General features: G+C 39.9%; 1 protein-coding gene across 2 annotated transcripts in view; it reads left to right on the top strand.

Moving 5' to 3' along the window:
* IleRS-m (Isoleucyl-tRNA synthetase, mitochondrial) overlaps positions 1–17744 on the top strand; it is a 106232-nt gene that overhangs the window by 65401 nt on the left and 23087 nt on the right. Inside the window, exons 13-17 of one of the 2 annotated variants that reach the window (XM_053775613.2) lie at positions 2641–2784; positions 8855–9074; positions 9937–10043; positions 14299–14444; positions 15735–15919. In XM_053775613.2, the coding sequence (XP_053631588.1) occupies positions 2641–2784; positions 8855–9074; positions 9937–10043; positions 14299–14444; positions 15735–15919 (802 nt within the window). The remainder of the gene's footprint in view (positions 1–2640; positions 2785–8854; positions 9075–9936; positions 10044–14298; positions 14445–15734; positions 15920–17744) is intronic. The other variant, XM_053775614.2, reaches the window with a different exon arrangement.

Consider the following 17744-nt stretch of genomic DNA (forward strand, 5'->3'; position numbering starts at 1 on the left):
CTAAATATTACCCTGTTCACACTCCAACAGCTCCTCAGGTCCCAAAAACCATTTGTCTCCATTCACTCCTATCTAACACGCTTACTCATGCTTGCTGGAAGTCCAAGGCCCTTGCCCACAAAACCTCCTTTACCCCCTCTCTCCAACCTTTTCAAGGACGACCCTTATCCCGCCTTCCTTCCCCTACAGATTTATACGCTCTCCATGTCATTCTACTTTGATCCATTCTCTCTAAATGACAAAACCACCTCTACAACCCTTTTTCAACCCTCTGACTAATATTTTTATTAACTCCACACCTTCTAATTTCCACACTCCGAATTTTCTGCATAATATTTACACCACACGTTGCCCTTAGACAGGACATCTCCACTGCCTCCAACCGCCTCCTCGCTGCAGCATTTACAACCCAACCTTCACACCCATATAAGAGAGTTGGAACTACATTTCCTTGTTTGCCTCCCTAGATGACGTTTTTTGTCTCCGCATATACTTCAACGCACCACTCACCATTTTTCTTTCATCAGTTCTATGAATAATACATTTTTTTTTTTTTTCAACAAGTCGGCTGTCTCCCACTGAGGCAGGGTGACCCAAAAAAGAAAGAAAATCCCCAAAAAGAAAATACTTTCATCATCATTCAACACTTTCACCACACTCACACATTATCACTGCTTTTGCAGAGGTGCTCAGAATACAACAGTTTAGAAGCATATACGTATAAAGATACACAACATATCCCTCCAAACATATATAATAATAATATATATAACATATATAATATATATAACATATATAATAATAATAATAATAATAATAATAAAAAATAATAATAATGATAATAATAATGAGAGCTTCAGAACTCTACCGACTCAGTGCATTGTTTACCTCAGTGTGGGAGTATTTCTCTCATGATTTGCTTACATTTTTTAGTTATTTGGCTAAATTTCGTTTTTCTAAGCATGGGTCCTAAGAAAGTAAGTGTAAAGAACAGTGGTAAGAAGAAAAACAGGATGAAATCATAGATAAACAGGATAAAAAACAGGTGAAATCATAGATACACAAGCGAGGTGTGCAGGTTTTGGATTGAGGGGGGAAGCAGGAAGAGCTGGCTCGTAACTCGGATGTTACCTCGTAACTCAGAGCACAAAATCGACCAATTGACGGCTCATAAATCAAGGTTCCACTGTACTTCAATCTTCCAAGATACAAGGCACTACTAGGTTCGAAGATTATGGTCCTTCACAGGATTAATATGCAAATGGTAATCCTGCTGGACGAGTTTGTTTGAGTATTCTTGAAAGAGTGATTAAATGAATGACAGTGAAAGTGTTTTCTTTATTGTGTTGCCCTACCATGGTGGGAGATGGCCGGAGTGTTAAAAAAATAATAATATTAATAATAAATGTACATTAGCATGACAGTTTTACTAACAGTTGTTAACCCTTTGACTGTTTACGCCGTATAAATACGTCTTACGCGCCACTGTTTCTGACGTATATATACTCAATAATTCTAGCGGCTTCAAATCAAGCGGAAGAAAGCTGGTAGGCCCACATGTGAGAGAATGGGTCTGTGTGGTCAGTGTGCACCACATAAAAGAAATCCTGCAGCACACAGTGCGTAATGAGAAAAAAAAAACTGATAATTTTTTTGGATTAAAACGCCGACTTTGATGTGTATTTTCATATAGTATTTATCGATGTATTTGCGTTTTCATGGTCTTAGGTGATAAAATGGAAAACATATTACAGAAATAGAGATGATTTTCATTACTTTGACGATGAAAACGACCTTGAAACTGAGCTCAAAGTAGCGGAAATGTTCGATTTTTACCAATGTTCAGGAGTAAACAAATCACACCACACGTTCAGTACACGTCAACTGGGGAGTCTAATATTCTTTCACTAGTGCACTGATATTATTTATACCATTTTTACAATAATGCAGTAGTCTGCATAACAGTAAATTTTGTATTTTTTTGTATGAATAAAAAATCAAAATAGAAAGCAATAATAATATAAGAGGGGCCTAGAGATGTGACTAATGAACAGAGGATATGTTATTTTAGTGCTAAGAATGTCTACCTTGTTTATTCTGGACCCTATTTTGAAATTGGCATCTTTTTTAGTTTGCATGAAATTAGCCAAATTGCCAATTTCTGACCACCATATTAGGTAGTCCAAATTAGTAAATGGGAGGTTTCTTGTACTCAGCTGATAGATAAAATGGAGTTCTAAAGAAATAGCTATGAGTTTGGTCAACTGGAACAACGGAATTGGCTGAAAATAGGGCTCAAAGTCGGCGAAATCGCTGATACGCATATATCGCCGAGACCGCTAACTTCGCGGGAGTGTAATTCCATGAGTTTTCGACCAAATTTCGAACTTTTGGTGTCATTACCATCGGGAAAAGATTCTCTATCATTTCATAAGAAAAATAATTTTTTTTTTTTTCAAAAATTTAGCAACACAGAATGACAGTTTCAGAAAGGGGCCTGAAACAGTCAAAGGGTTAATTCTTCACTCAGAAAATCCCATAGTTTTGCAAAGCATTTTGAGCAGACTTTTACTAAAGTAAGAGAAAAATTCCACCAAGTTTCTAAATATAGTTTGTATATAGTATGCACATTTGCTTCAGATCTCTCTATGTCCATGGTTTCACTCTGGATGAAGCTGGGAATAAAATGAGCAAGTCTTTAGGGAATGTTATTGACCCGGTTGTTGTCACAGATGGAGGGAAGAATCTTCAGAAAGATCCAGTGTATGGAGCTGATGTGTTAAGGTAAGCTGAATGAGAGCACAGTTCATGGTTAGTTTTTGAGGGGAGATATTTCTCTTAACCCATAAACGGTCCAAATGTATATATACGTTTTTATCGCTAGTGCCCCAAACGTATATTTACGTTTTATTTTTCCTGCCTGCAAATTTAGCACGATTGGCCTGAGATGCCTTGTCAGCATAGAATGGGTCCTAACACTCAGTGTGCACAGTATTAAAAAAATCTGGGACCACTTAGTACCTTGTGGGAGCACCAGTTCAAATGAGCGCCAGCTAGAGCAAACAGCGCAGCAAACACCTGGGATTCACTGATGTCATGTAGTATTAACACGCCCATTTTAAGAGGAAAGTGATTTTGACCCTGAGTTTAGTAGCTTTGAGATGGATGTGGCCACAAGTGGTCGAGGAAATATCAAAAAACCTCGATAATAACCCATGTGCAATATTTGTGCAACACCCTTTCAGAATTTCTTATAATCTATGCCCTAAGTCAAGAGAAACAACTCTGGCTGGCTGGCAGGCTGGCTGGTTGGCAGGCTAGCTGGCTGGCAGGCTGGCTGGCTGGCAGGCTGGCTGGTTGGCTGCCTGGCTGGATGATTGGCTGACTGATTGGCTGGCTAGCTGGCTGGCTGGCTGGCCAGCTGCATGGTGGCCAGCTGTGTGGCTGGCCGGCTGCAGGCAGCCTGGTTCTATCTCTGTCTGTCTGTATTTATGTCTATCTCTGTCTTTGTCTGTCTTTGTCTCTATCTGTTTCTGTCTCTGTCTCTGTCTATCTCTGTCTATCTGTCTCTGTGTATCTCTTTCTATCTGTCTATGTCTCACAGGTACACATAAATACAAGTATATGTAGTATAAATTACCTAGGATAACCCAAAAATCCAGACAAAGTGCTATACTCTGCTTAAAGATGTGAGTAAACGTGATGACTACGCAGTCTTGTGGCTCTCTCTGAGACAGAGAACTAGACGGATAGACAGATAGACAGGAAGCTTGACTGACAGACAAATAGACAGACATGTTTGTGTACCAGTGAAAACAAAGGAGGGCAATGCTCATCAAACGTCACCTCTAATCTTTTCTTATCAGCTGCACCCTCTCCCACCCTCCTGTATGCTCATCAAAGTCAGCTCTTATCAGATGTTATCTCATCTTATCATGTCACTGTCAGGGGTGGACTTTGTTTTTCATGCTGCAAGGGAATTTATTATTTTATTATTATTACATATTTTCCTCCTCCTCCTCCTCCTCCTCCTCCTCCTCCTCCTCCTCCTCCTCCTCCCCCCTCCTCCCTCCTCCCTCCTCCCTCCTCCCTCCTCCCTCCTCCCTCCTCCCTCCTCCCTCCTCCCTCCTCCCTCCTCCCTCCTCAGGTTATCTCCAAGTGTCAACTCTGCGGCCTCATATCTCGGTAAGTACTGACTCTAAAATTTTTTTTTTATCCTATAACACTTAGAAAAATGTGCTCTATTTTTTCAATAAAAAAAAAACGTTTTTTTTTATTTTTCAAAATATTCGGGGCACTGGGGTAGTGAACGTATATATACGTTTGGACCGTTTACGGGTTAATATGGTGAATATATCAGTATTATAAAGTTTCAGAGTTTATTCTATTTCTTATTTTACAGAGAGGCATTGTATAATAACTTCATTCATCCATTATTTGCTAGTGTATCCTTATATCAGGCTCTTATGTTCAGTACAGTACAATATATTTTGTATGGAATTTATTATGTGTCTCAAGCCCCTTTTATTGAATAAAAAAAAGAATCATTAATTTCTCCATACATGATGACTTTTAACAGTTATTATTGATTATCCTCAATATTGTTGAGTGGACCCTCGGTTACCAGCTGTAATCCGTTCCGGAGGGTCAGCCTAAAACCGAAATGGCTGAAAAACGAAATAATATTTCCCATAAGAATTAATGTAAATACAATTAATCCATTCCTGACACCCAAAAATATTAACAAAAAATACATTTTTTAAAGATTAACTATAGTTTTACATACCTGGAGTTTACCTGGAGAGAGTTCCGGGGGTCAACGCCCCCGCGGCCCGGTCTGTGACCAGGCCTCCTGGTGGATCAGAGCCTGATCAACCAGGCTGTTACTGCTGGCTGCACGCAAACCAACGTACGAGCCACAGCCCGGCTGGTCAGGAACCGACTTTAGGTGCTTGTCCAGTGCCAGCTTGAAGACTGCCAGGGGTCTGTTGGTAATCCCCCTTATGTATGCTGGGAGGCAGTTGAACAGTCTCGGGCCCCTGACACTTATTGTATGGTCTCTTAACGTGCTAGTGACACCCCTGCTTTTCAATGGGGGGATGGTGCATCGTCTGCCAAGTCTTTTGCTTTCGTAGTGAGTGATTTTCGTGTGCAAATTTGGTACTAGTCCCTCTAGGATTTTCCAGGTGTATATAATCATGTATCTCTCCTGCCTGTGTTCCAGGGAATACAGGTTTAGGAACCTCAAGCGCTCCCAGTAATTGAGGTGTTTTATCTCCGTTATGCGCGCCGTGAAGGTTCTCTGTACATTTTCTTGGTCAGCAATTTCACCTGCCTTGAAAGGTGCTGTTAGTGTGCAGCAATATTCCAGCCTAGATAGAACAAGTGACCTGAAGAGTGTCATCATGGGCTTGGCATCCCTAGTTTTGAAGGTTCTCATTATCCATCCTGTCATTTTTCTAGCAGATGCGATTGATACAATGTTATGGTCCTTGAGGTGAGATCCTCCGACATGATCACTCCCAGGTCTTTGACGTTGGCGTTTCGCTCTATTTTGTGGCCAGAATTTGTTTTGTACTCTGATGAAGATTTAATTTCCTCGTGTTTACCATATCTGAGTAATTGAAATTTCTCATCGTTGAACTTCATATTGTTTTCTGCAGCCCACTGAAAGATTTGGTTGATGTCCGCCTGGAGCCTTGCAGTGTCTGCAATGGAAGACACTGTCATGCAGATTCGGGTGTCATCTGCAAAGGAAGACACGGTGCTGTGGCTGACATCCTTGTCTATGTTGGATATGAGGATGAGAAACAAGATGGGAGCGAGTACTGTGCCTTGTGGAACAGAGCTTTTCACCGTAGCTGCCTCGGACTTTACTCTGTTGACGACTAGTCTCTGTGTTCTCTTAGTGAGGAAATTATAGATCCATCGACCGACTTTTCCTGTTATTCCTTTAGCACGCATTTTGTGCGCTATTACGCCATGGTCACACTTGTCGAAGGCTTTTGCAAAGTCTGTATATATTACATCTGCATTCTTTTTGTCTTCTAGTGCATTTAGGACCTTGTCGTAGTGATCCAATAGTTGAGACAGACAGGAGCGACCTGTTCTAAACCCATGTTGCCCTGGGTTGTGTAACTGATGGGTTTCTAGATGGGTGGTGATCTTGCTTCTTAGAACCCTTTCAAAGATTTTTATGATATGGGATGTTAGTGCTATTGGTCTGTAGTTCTTTGCTGTTGCTTTACTGCCCCCTTTGTGGAGTGGGGCTATGTCTGTTGTTTTTAGTAACTGTGGGACGACCCCCGTGTCCATGCTCCCTCTCCATAGGATGGAAAAGGCTCGTGATAGGGGCTTCTTGCAGTTCTTGATGAACACGGAGTTCCATGAGTCTGGCCCTGGGGCAGAGTGCATGGGCATGTCATTTATCGCCTGTTCGAAGTCATTTGGCATCAGGATAACATCGGATAGGCTTGTGTTAATCAAATTTTGTGGCTCTCTCATAAAAAATTCATTTTGATCTTCGACTCTCAGTCTGGTTAGCGGCTTGCTAAAAACTGAGTCATATTGGGACTTGAGTAGCTCACTCATTTCCTTGCTGTCATATGTGTAGGACCCATCTTGTTTAAGTAGGGGCCCAATACTGGACGTTGTTCTCGACTTTGATTTGGCATAGGAGAAGAAATACTTTGGGTTTCTTTCGATTTCATTTATGGCTTTTAGTTCTTCCCGCGATTCCTGACTCCTATAAGATTCCTTTAGCTTAAGTTCGATGCTTGCTATTTCTCTGACCAGTGTCTCCCTACGCATTTCAGATATATTGACCTCTTTTAGCCGCTCTGTTATTCTTTTCCGTCGCCTGTAAAGGGAGCGCCTGTCTCTTTCTATTTTACATCTACTCCTCCTTTTTCTTAGAGGAATAAGCCTTGTGCATACATCGAGTGCCACCAAGTTAATCTGTTCTAGGCATAAGTTGGGGTCTGTGTTGCTTAGTATATCTTCCCAGCTTATATCGGTTAGGACTTGGTTTTCTTGGTCCCACTTTATGTTTTTGTTATTGAAGTTGAATTTGGTGAATGCTCCCTCGTGACTAGCCTCATTATGTCGGTCTGGGGCTCCACGCATACATGTCTGAACCTCAATTATGTTGTGATCTGAGTATATTGTTTTTGATATGGTGACATTTCTTATCAGATCATCATTGTTAGTGAAGATGAGGTCTAGTGTATTTTCCAGTCTAGTAGGCTCTATTATTTGCTGGTTTAAATTGAATTTTGTGCAGAGATTTAAAAGCTCGTGTGAGTGTGAGTTTTCATCAGAGCTGCCTCCTGGTGTTATTACTGCAGCAATATTATTTGCTATATTCCTCCATTTTAGGTGCCTTAAGTTGAAATCCCCCAGGAGCAAGATGTTGGGTGCAGGAGCTGGAAGATTTTCCAGACAGTGGTCAATCTTTAACAGCTGTTCCTGGAATTGCTGGGATGTTGCATCCGGAGGCTTGTAGACTACCACAATGACTAGGTTTTGGTTCTCGACCTTTACTGCTAAAACTTCCACTACATCATTTGAGGCACTAAGCAGTTCTGTGCAAAACAATGAGAAAGAAATATAAAGCATTAATTTTACTAATAAATGAACATTACATACCTTTATGAAGACTCTTGTTGGCATATGGAAGGAGGTGAGGAGGAGTTACTTCCCTTTATTGTCTTTTACTGCCGCTAGGACCAGCTTGAGAGTCACTGCACCCCTGTCACACAAAAAAACTGTTCACTCCCTGCCTCCCTGCTACACTCCCTCCCTGCCTCCTTGCTACACTCCCTCCCTGCCTATTACACTCCCTGCATGCCTGCTACACTCCCTGCCTTCCTGCTACACTCCCTGCATGCCCGCTACACTCCCTGCCATCCTGCTACATTTGCTGCATGCCTGCTACACTCCCTGCATGCCTTCTACACTCCCTGCCTTCCTGCTACACTCCCTGCATGCCTGCTACACTTGCTGCATGCCTGCTACACTCCCTGCATGTTTGCTGCACTCCCTGCCTTCTTACTACACTCTCTGTCTTCCTGCTACACTCCCTGCCTTCCTGCTACACTCCCTGCTTGTCTGCTACACTCCCTGCCTTCCTGCTACACTCCCTGCCTTCCTGTTACACTCCCTGCCTTCCTGCTACACTCCCTGCATGCCTACTGCACTCCCTGCCTTCCTGCTACACTCCCTGCATGCCTGCTACACTCACTGCCTTCCTGCTACACTCCTGCATGCCTGCTACACTCCCTGCCTTCCTGCTACACTCCCTGCATGCCTACTACACTCCCTGCCTTCCTGCTACACTCCCTGCATGCCTACTACACTCCCTGCCTTCCTGCTACACTCCCTGCATGCCTTCTACACTCCTTGCCTCTATGCCTGCCTGCCTTGAATTTTATTATGATTCTCACTTTCTTCAACAAAGGAACTTTACTAGGAACTTTCTTTGGGTCCATGATTGCTTATTTTGCAGTTGCCCTCAATCAGTAACTACAAAAAACAGTGGATTATTGCGAAATGTTTTGGATGAATGAGCAGAGGCTTCCTCACTCATCCAGAGACACAGACAGAATGACTCATGAATGCAGCAGAGCGGTGGGTGGGCGCATCCAATAAGGCCAATAACTGAAATAACAGCCGATAACCAGGATGGAATTTTGGCTAAAAAAGTGGGTGAAACCCAAATTGGCTGATATCCGGAATGGCCAATAACCAAGGGTCCACTATATATGTGCCTTTCTTAATATTTTAGAGGAATAGGTAAATACCTTATTGCATTGTCTTTCTGAGTGATCTTTTCTATAAATATTTTTTCTTTAAGGTGGTGGGTTGCAAGCCATTCAACAAACCATGCTAACATGACCATTGGTAAACAAATCTTAGATCAAAGCAAAGAGAGTGTTCAGAAAGTACGTGCTGTCCTGAGATTTCTTCTAGCATCACTGGGGGATTATAATCCATGTGAGCACAGCCTTCCTGTATCTGATCTTAAGCCTTTGGATCAGTATATGCTACATTTATTGTATGGACATATTGATAAAGTAAGTTTTACCCACAAGTTTTTTTTTTTTTTATATATAAATTCGTCATATGTTTCAGATTGTCCTGCACTTCTAAATTTCTGAAGATGTAACCAAGATGATGAAATATTTTATAGTAATTCAACACGTCCCTCCACTAACAAAAAGAAAACTTTGAATATATAAGTTGTCAAAGATTTAGGCACACATCAAAGGTAATAGGACCAGACAAAATATTGGTAGAAGCCCTGTGCTTACTAAGTGTTTGGGTGTTCTGCAAAATAAATAATTAAAAGTAGAAACTACCAAATGTCAGGAAAAATAGTAAATCTAATATTAGTATTCAAGAAGAGAGAGAGATAGGAATCTGTGAAGTATAGACCAGTATTCCTGTCAGGTAGTAGGTTGGTAGACAGCAGCCATCCGGGCAGGTAGTACCCTCATGTCAAATGAAAGTGAAATGGAAACCTGTTAAATTTCTTGCACTCTGGCAGGATTCCTGATCCTTTTTGTCAGTCTCATGAGCAAATAAGATAATAAGTAAATCTTTCAAACCTCCTCTTACATTCACTGTACACATACCTTTACTTTCCTTCTGAATAGTTCTTAATCCTGTCATATTTCCTTTCCATGCTAGGAGGCCTCCATTGTGACTTATACCTTTTGGCTTGGACTGATTTCTAAATATGGTTTGCACTGCAAGTAATTTTATTTAAAAATATTCTTCAACTCTTGTGCTTTTGTTCTCTATATGGTTTTATTTATTTGTTTATGCTTGTAGTTTTCCTTTGTCCTTTAGTGTTCTTAAATACATTTGTATTTACGTTTTATTACTAATAACAATACTGTATTTTATTTAATTTTTTCTTTTTTATCATTCCAGATATGGGAGTACTATGAGAATTTCCGCTACCACCGAGTTACTGCAGCATCAGTTGCCTTCATAACTACATATATATCAGGATTTTATATATCAGTTATAAAAGACAGGTATACATTATGTATATATTCTGGAATTCTTTTACTTTTAATAATATAACAGTTGTAAAACTGAAATTCTCATATAAAATTATGAGATAATATACCAAATTTTGCTTATAACACGTCTCTCAATTTCTTCCACTATAAGCCCTGCATATCGTAAGAGGCAACTGAAATGCCAGGAGCAAGGGACCAGTAACTCCTCCTGTATAAATTACTAAATTTAAAAAGAATTTTTTTTTTTCTCAACAAGTCGGCCGTCTCCCACCGAGGCAGGGTGACCCAAAAAAGAAAGAAAATGTCCAAAAAGAAAATACTTTCATCATCATTCAACACTTTCACCACACTCACACATTATCACTGTTTTTGCAGAGGTGCTCAGAATACAACAGTTTAGAAGCATATACGTATAAAGATACGCAACATATCTTTTTTTTTTTTTTCAACAAGTCAGCCGTCTCCCACCGAGGCAGGGTGACCCAAAAAAGAAAGAAAATCCCCAAAAAGAAAATACTTTCATCATCATTCAACACTTTCACCACACTCACACATTATCACTGTTTTTGCAGAGGTGCTCAGAATACAACAGTTTAGAAGCATAAACATATAAAGATACGCAACATATCTTTTTTTTTTTTTAACAAGTCGGCCGTCTCCCACCGAGGCAGGGTGACCCAAAAAGAAAATACTTTCATCATCATTCAACACTTTCACCACACTCACACATTATCACTGTTTTTGCAGAGATGCTCAGAATACAACAGCTTAGAAGCATATATGTATAAAGATACACAACATATCCCTCCAAACTGCCAATATCCCAAACCCCTCCTTTAAAGTGCAGGCATTGTACTTCCCATTTCCAGGACTCAAGTCCGACTATATGAAAATAACCAGTTCCCTGAATCCCTTCACTAAATATTACATATCTTTACATGACCTAAAAAGAAAAACTTATTTTTTTCTTTTTAGGTCACCCTGCCTCAGTGGGACATGGCTGATGTGTTGAAAAAAAAAAGGAAGTCTCTCAAAGTCCTTGATAATTTTTATGCTGTGATTTCATACAGGTTGTTGTAATTTTAGCATCAGATAAAGTAAAGGTTTTCCATTTTCCCCCCCAAAATATATAAATTTTAGATTTTCCTTTATATTTATTACTGGGCATTTCTCCATGGAGTGATCCAGGACAAGAATGCTGTAATTTTGTTAATTAGATTTACTAATGAATGCTTTACAGTGTGCACTAGCCCCTCATATAATGTGAAGGATAGATTCTGTGGAAGGGCTATGAACCTAGTTTTACAAAATAAAAAGTGAGTTACGGTCCAGATACCCTGCAGCCCTCCTTCCTTAGACATACGTATAATATTCTGGTATCTCTCTAATCCATAAATCCATGTCTACACAAAACTAATTGAAAGAAATATAATGAATGAATATTTTTTTTTTTTTTTTTTTCAACAAGTCGGCCGTCTCCCACCGAGGCAGGGTGACCCAAAAAAGAAAGAAAATCCCCAAAAAGAAAATACTTTCATCAATATTTAAATACATGATTGAATATATGAGGAAATTACAAGTGAGCATAAAAGCAAAATAACGAGAAGAACAAGGAAGAGTATGCGCGTTGAAAGATTTAATACGAATTGGAGGGACAGAGTATGGAAGAAATGAACATATACAGGTATCTTGGAATAAGTATGTTGGCAGATAAGTCTGTGAAAGATAAATTGAACCATAGGATAGATGAGGGTGGGAAAAAAGTAAGTGGTGTGTTGATGCTTCTGTGAAAAAACAGAGACTTGGCTATGGAGGCAAAAAAAGTCAATGTAGTACCAGTACTTATGTGAGTACAAGGCATGGGCTTTAAATGTTGCAACAAAAAAGAGACTGGAGGCTGAGAAAATGTATGGTGTGAATATTATGTAGAAAATTTGGAGTTTGGAGATTATAAGATGGTGTCGGGATTACCAAAATTATAATTCGGCAGACTGAGGAGAGGTTATTGAGGTGGTTTGGGCATTTGGAGAGGATGGAGCAGAATAGGATGATGAATTTTTTTTTTTTTTCAACAAACCAGCCATATCCCACCAAGGCAGGGTGGCCCAAAAAGAAAAACGAAAGTTACAGCTGGTTTGTTGAAAGAAGAAGAAGTATGAACCCCCTCCTGCATGATGGGATATGTCAGGGCAAACATTGCTTTGTTCCCTCTGTGTAACTGTCATAATGTAACAGAACAGTGCTGATGTATCCAATTTTGCTTAATAAAAAAACAGTAAATTTCATATGATTGTAACCTGTCTCGTTTTAAATTTAGTAATTTATACAAGAAAAGGGGTTACTAGCCCCTTGCCCCCGGCATTTTTAGTCGCCACTTACAACACGCATGGCTTACATAGGAAGAATTCTGTTCCACTTCCCCATGGAGATAAGAGGAAATAAACAAGAACAAGAACTAGAAAGAAAATAGCAGAAAACCCAGAGAGGTGTGTATATATATGCTTGTACATGTATGTGTAGTGTATGTGTAGTATGACCTAAGTGTAAGTAAAAGTAGCAAGATGTACCTGAAATCATAAAGAAGGTATATGTGTATATATATGGTGAAAGGAAAGAGGGATAGGAGTCATCCCAGGAAGGGTTGGATGGAAGGGATAAAGGAGATTTTGAGTTCTAGGGGCTTGAACATTCAACAGGCTTATGTTAGTGTGTTTGTTAGATTACAGTGAATGGAGAAGAGTTGTTTTTGTGGCTTGAGATGCTGTTGGAATGTAAGCAAGGTAACTTTTATGAAGGCATTCAGGGAAACTGTTTAGCTGGACTTGAGTCCTGAAGGTGTGAAGTACATTGCTTGCACTAAGTAAGGGGTGAGGATACTGCAGTTTAGAGGGGATATCTGAATGTGTTGTCAGCATACTTCTGGCAAGATAGTAAGACAGCAACACAATGACTGAATGAATAATGGTGAGTGCATTGCCTTGTTATTGGATAACTCTACTTCACTGGGAGACAGTTGGTGTGTTAAAAAAAAAATGAGATAGAGGGGGGGGGGGGTGAGGATGACCAACCTGTATTTGTAGTCATATAAGTATTTATATGTATGGAAAAGCATTATGCTTTCAACTGAGACTTAGAAGCACAAACAAAGTCCTGACTTAACAAACACTGATAATTTGTTATACTGTACAGTCTAAAAGTTTAAATTTCGTCTAAATAGTACAAATACTGTACAGGACTGCTATAATTATACTACATGTTAATACTACTATAACATTATTAACAATCTTTTCTACTATCTCTTTCAGTCTTATTTTGATATTTTACTATAGTACATGTACAGTGGAACCCCAATTTTCATTCTTAATCCGTTCCAGAAGGTCGGTCAAAATCCGAAATGGATGAAACCGAAGTACTATTTCCCATAAGAAATAATGTAAATCCAATTAATCCGTTCCAGACACCCAAAAATATTAACAAAAAATACATTTTATAAAGAATAGCTATAGTTTTACATACAGAAAACAATGAGAAATAAATATAAATGACTAATTTTAATGGATAAATGAACATTTAAATCACTATTACATACCTTTATTGAAGACTCTTGTGGGCGTATGGAAGAAGGCAAGGAGGAGAGAGGGAGGAGAGGTTGTTGTTTGGAATGCATCCATACATCCTGGCGAGCTCGACCACACGTACGCCACTTTCGTATTTTGCTGTAAGCTCTTTCTTGAATTCTGTCGTTTTTCTCACCTTCTTAACCAAAGGGCTGGCACTAGGAACTTTCTTTGGCTCCATGGTGGCTTATTTCACAGTTGCACTCAATAAACAAGCACAAAAAAACAATGGATTACTGTATTATGAAATGTTTCGGATGAATGCGCAGAGTATTGCCCACTGAACAAGTGACAGAGGCAGACCGAGTCACATACATGTGAGCGACCACGTCCTGGGCGGGCGAACGCGTCTGATACGGACGATTTCCGAGTGGAGGTATCTGCACCAGACGAATTCTGGGTTTCCACTGTACTTGTAGATATTTTTCACAATGTCCATATCACATAAAAATGTAACGCTCATATTCTATAAAGCCTTACTTGTATCACCTCATTTCTTACATACAGTATTTTCTTGTTTTTATTACTTGCATTTTAGTAAAAAGTTGTCTTTCCTTTCTATCTTATTAAATGGCCATGTTACATAGATGAAGCAATTTTACAAAAACATCAAAATTACATAAATTTTTGTATGGCCATTCTTTTTTCAGACTTTATTGTGAACCGAGGTTAGGAAACAAACGTATGTCTGCATTGTTGGTACTCCATTATTTGCTACATCATCTGTTACTGTCACTTGCTCCTGTTTTACCACACTTGACTGAGGAAGTTGCTCTGCACCACCACAGTAACAAAGGTGACAAAAATGGTGTATCTTTATTTACTGAGCCACAGTATTGTGACTTTTATTTTCCATACCTGTTTCTCTTTAAATTCCAGTTTAATATAACTGTGTGTTCATAAAAGTTAATAGTTGCAGCTCACAAAATGGGTTATTTATTGCTACTGTAATTAGAACATGCTCTTATTATATGATCAGTTATATAATATATAATGAAAGATTGGATATCAGATTGGAGGGAGGGAGTATGGAGGAAGTGAATGTATGTGGATATCTGGGAATGGACTTATCAGCAGATGAGTCTGTGAAAGATGAGGTGAATCAGTCTTAGAATTGATGAGGGAAAAAAGGCAAGTGGTGCACTGAGGAGTTTGTGGAGACAAAGAACATTATCCATAGAAGCAAAGAGGGAAATGTAATAGAGTATATTGGCACCAATACTCTTATATGGGTGTGAAGCATGGGTGGTGAATGTTGCACAAGGAGAAGGCTGGAGGCATTGGATATCTGAAGGCAATGTGCAGTGTGAATATTATGCAGAGAATCCATGGCTTGGAGATTAAAAGGAGGTTTCTAAAAGTATTATCCAGAGGGCTGAGGAGGGGTTGTTGAGGTGGTTCAGACATTTAGAGAGGGTGGAACTAAATAGAATGACTTGGAGGGCATATAAATCTGTAATGGAAGGAAGTTGAGGTAGGGGTTGTTTTAGGAAATGTTGGAGGGAGGGGGGTAAAGGAGGTTTTGTGTGCTAGGGGCTTAGACATCTAGCTATTTAACATGCATGAGCATGTTAGATAGCAGCGAGTGCAGGCAGATGGTTTTTAGGACTTGACCTGCTATTGGAATGTTAGCAAGATAACATTTATGAAAGGATTCAGGGAAACTGGTTGGCCAGACTTGAGTCCTGGAGGTGGGAAATACAGTGCCTGCACTCTGAAGGAGGGATGAAGATATGTTGCAGTTTTTGAACTATAGTGTAGGTGTGTCTCTGGCAAGACGGTGATGAATGATGATGAAAGTTTCTTGTTTTTCAGGTCACCCTGCCTTGGTGGGGAAATGGCCGATGTATTAATAATAAAAAAAAATATATAATACGGACAAGTTGATGAATAAGTCATGTGCAATACCTGGGCATCCTTACTGAAAGTATCTTTATTCCTAATAAAGATACCCAGGTGTTGCACATGGGCAGTTATTATAATTATTACCATGTAAACTATTAAGTAAGGGACCTAGACATTGCATGAATGAATCACACAAAATTCAGAAAAAAATTACAAAGTTCAGAACTTTTTTTTTTCCCAGGTTGGCGTGTATTCCAGCAGGAGACTAATGGTGCTCCTTCATCTTGGAGTCAGCCAGAGCTGGCCAGTAACATTGAACAATGTTTCACAGTTCGAAATGAATTGAATCAACATTTATCAGCTCTTGATCCTCTCCGGCTGGATGTTCAGATTACTGCTGGTGGTAGTACACTTAAAGCTCTCAAGGTATGATACTCTTATGGGACTTTATCCATTAAATCAAACTATTGCATACAGTAAATTTTTAGTTTAACATTTAAATTACAGTACAGTATATTAAATAATTTTACTAACCTTACAAAAGTGCACAGATTATACAAAAAATTCCCAATGTGCTGTTTCATTATTTTCAGCATAGTTCATAATACAGGAGGGCCTTGCTTTACAGTGCTTTGCTTCATAGCATTTTGTTAATGCAGTGTCTTTCATTTATAGACTTCCTACAATAAATATATTCACCACTCAGTATAAGCTAATGACAAAAAAATTTAAGGTAAGTATTGTGGCTAGCTGGTCCAGTGGCTAACACGACGGTCTGGAGTTTTGAGACTCTCTGACCGCAGGTTCAATCCCGCCCGTGGTATGGTAAGTAATGTGTGTTCTGTAAATAAATTTTTTAGGCCTAGCTCTATTGTTCACTTAATATATGATAATGTAAACATTTTATCAGGCTTTTATATGCATTTGATAGTGATAAAAAAGCTGTGTTTCATTTGACAGCAATTTTTGCTTTACAGCAGTAGCCTGGAACTTGCTGTATAAGTGGGGCCCCTCCTGTACATATTTGAAGGCATTATCATATTCTTTATTTATTCTCTTAAGAATTATGATGAAATGGCAACTATAGGAAACCACACTGATGTTCTTGAAATGTGCTAAACAGTTTGAATTGTTCAGTGCTGTCATTAGAGGATGAAATTCTTGAATGTGTACGCTAGGTGTCATAAATATGCACACACGTAAGTATGCCACTAGCAGACTATTGGTGAAAGTTTCGAGAAGTGCCAGAGCACCTCTTGTATGCAAGATAGTGCCCCTTGCCAAACTGGCGAAGCCATAAACATTATTAAGCATAAGCCTCATGGCACAGACAAGTTCACTATCCCCAAACTCTCAAATGCTATTAACCCCTTGACTGTTTCGGTCATATATATACGTCATACGAGATACCGTGTTTGACGTATCTATACGCATAAATTCTAGCGGCTTCAGATCAAGCGGGAGAAGGCTGGTAGGCCTACATGAGAGAGAATGGGTCTGAGTGGTGGGTGTGCACCCTGTGAAAAAAATCTGGGACTCAGCAGTGCATTGTGGGAATGCCATCTTGGTAGTTCATTTTCACCATGCCTCACGGTAAGAAGTTCCTCACTCCTCGGCAGATTGGAGGTCTTTTGTTCCCAAGTGATAGCTCTAACAGCGATGAAAGTGTTAGTGAAAGTGAATTCCTTGGTTTTCAAGCGGGTGTGACCGAAAACAGTGCCCAGGATAACGTAATTAGTGATGAAAACCCAGATGACCCACAACCTTCCACCTCTGGTGCTAGGCCGGCTAGTTCATGTTCATCTGTACCAGGACGAAAGAGGAAACTATTTGCCCGTGTACGAGACTCAGATGTGAGCAGTGAAAGTGATAGTGATAGTGATTTCAAAGCTATTGAAAGCAGTTCTAGTTGCGGCAGTGAGGGTGAATATTCCCCAGTGAAGCGGCAGTATATATGACGTTGCTTGCGATCTGGTAGTGTGCCATATGCTGTTCCAAGGGGAAGGAGTAAATCTCGGAGCACATTCCGTGGCCCTACACCGCGACCTGATAGTGAAGATGACGATATTGTTACGATGGGTATGAATGATGCGAGTGAGGCAGCAGGCGGTGGTGGTGATAGTGATGGTAGCATGAGTCATGTGGCACCAGCAGTGGGCCACGCTACTACCGACGCTGCTGACTCTGCACAACTACAACCAGCCTCATCCAACCCCACACTCCCACAACAACCACAATCACAACCTGCACA

The sequence above is a fragment of the Cherax quadricarinatus genome, chromosome 10 (assembly GCF_038502225.1).
Source record: "Cherax quadricarinatus isolate ZL_2023a chromosome 10, ASM3850222v1, whole genome shotgun sequence".
Taxonomy (NCBI): domain Eukaryota; kingdom Metazoa; phylum Arthropoda; class Malacostraca; order Decapoda; family Parastacidae; genus Cherax; species Cherax quadricarinatus.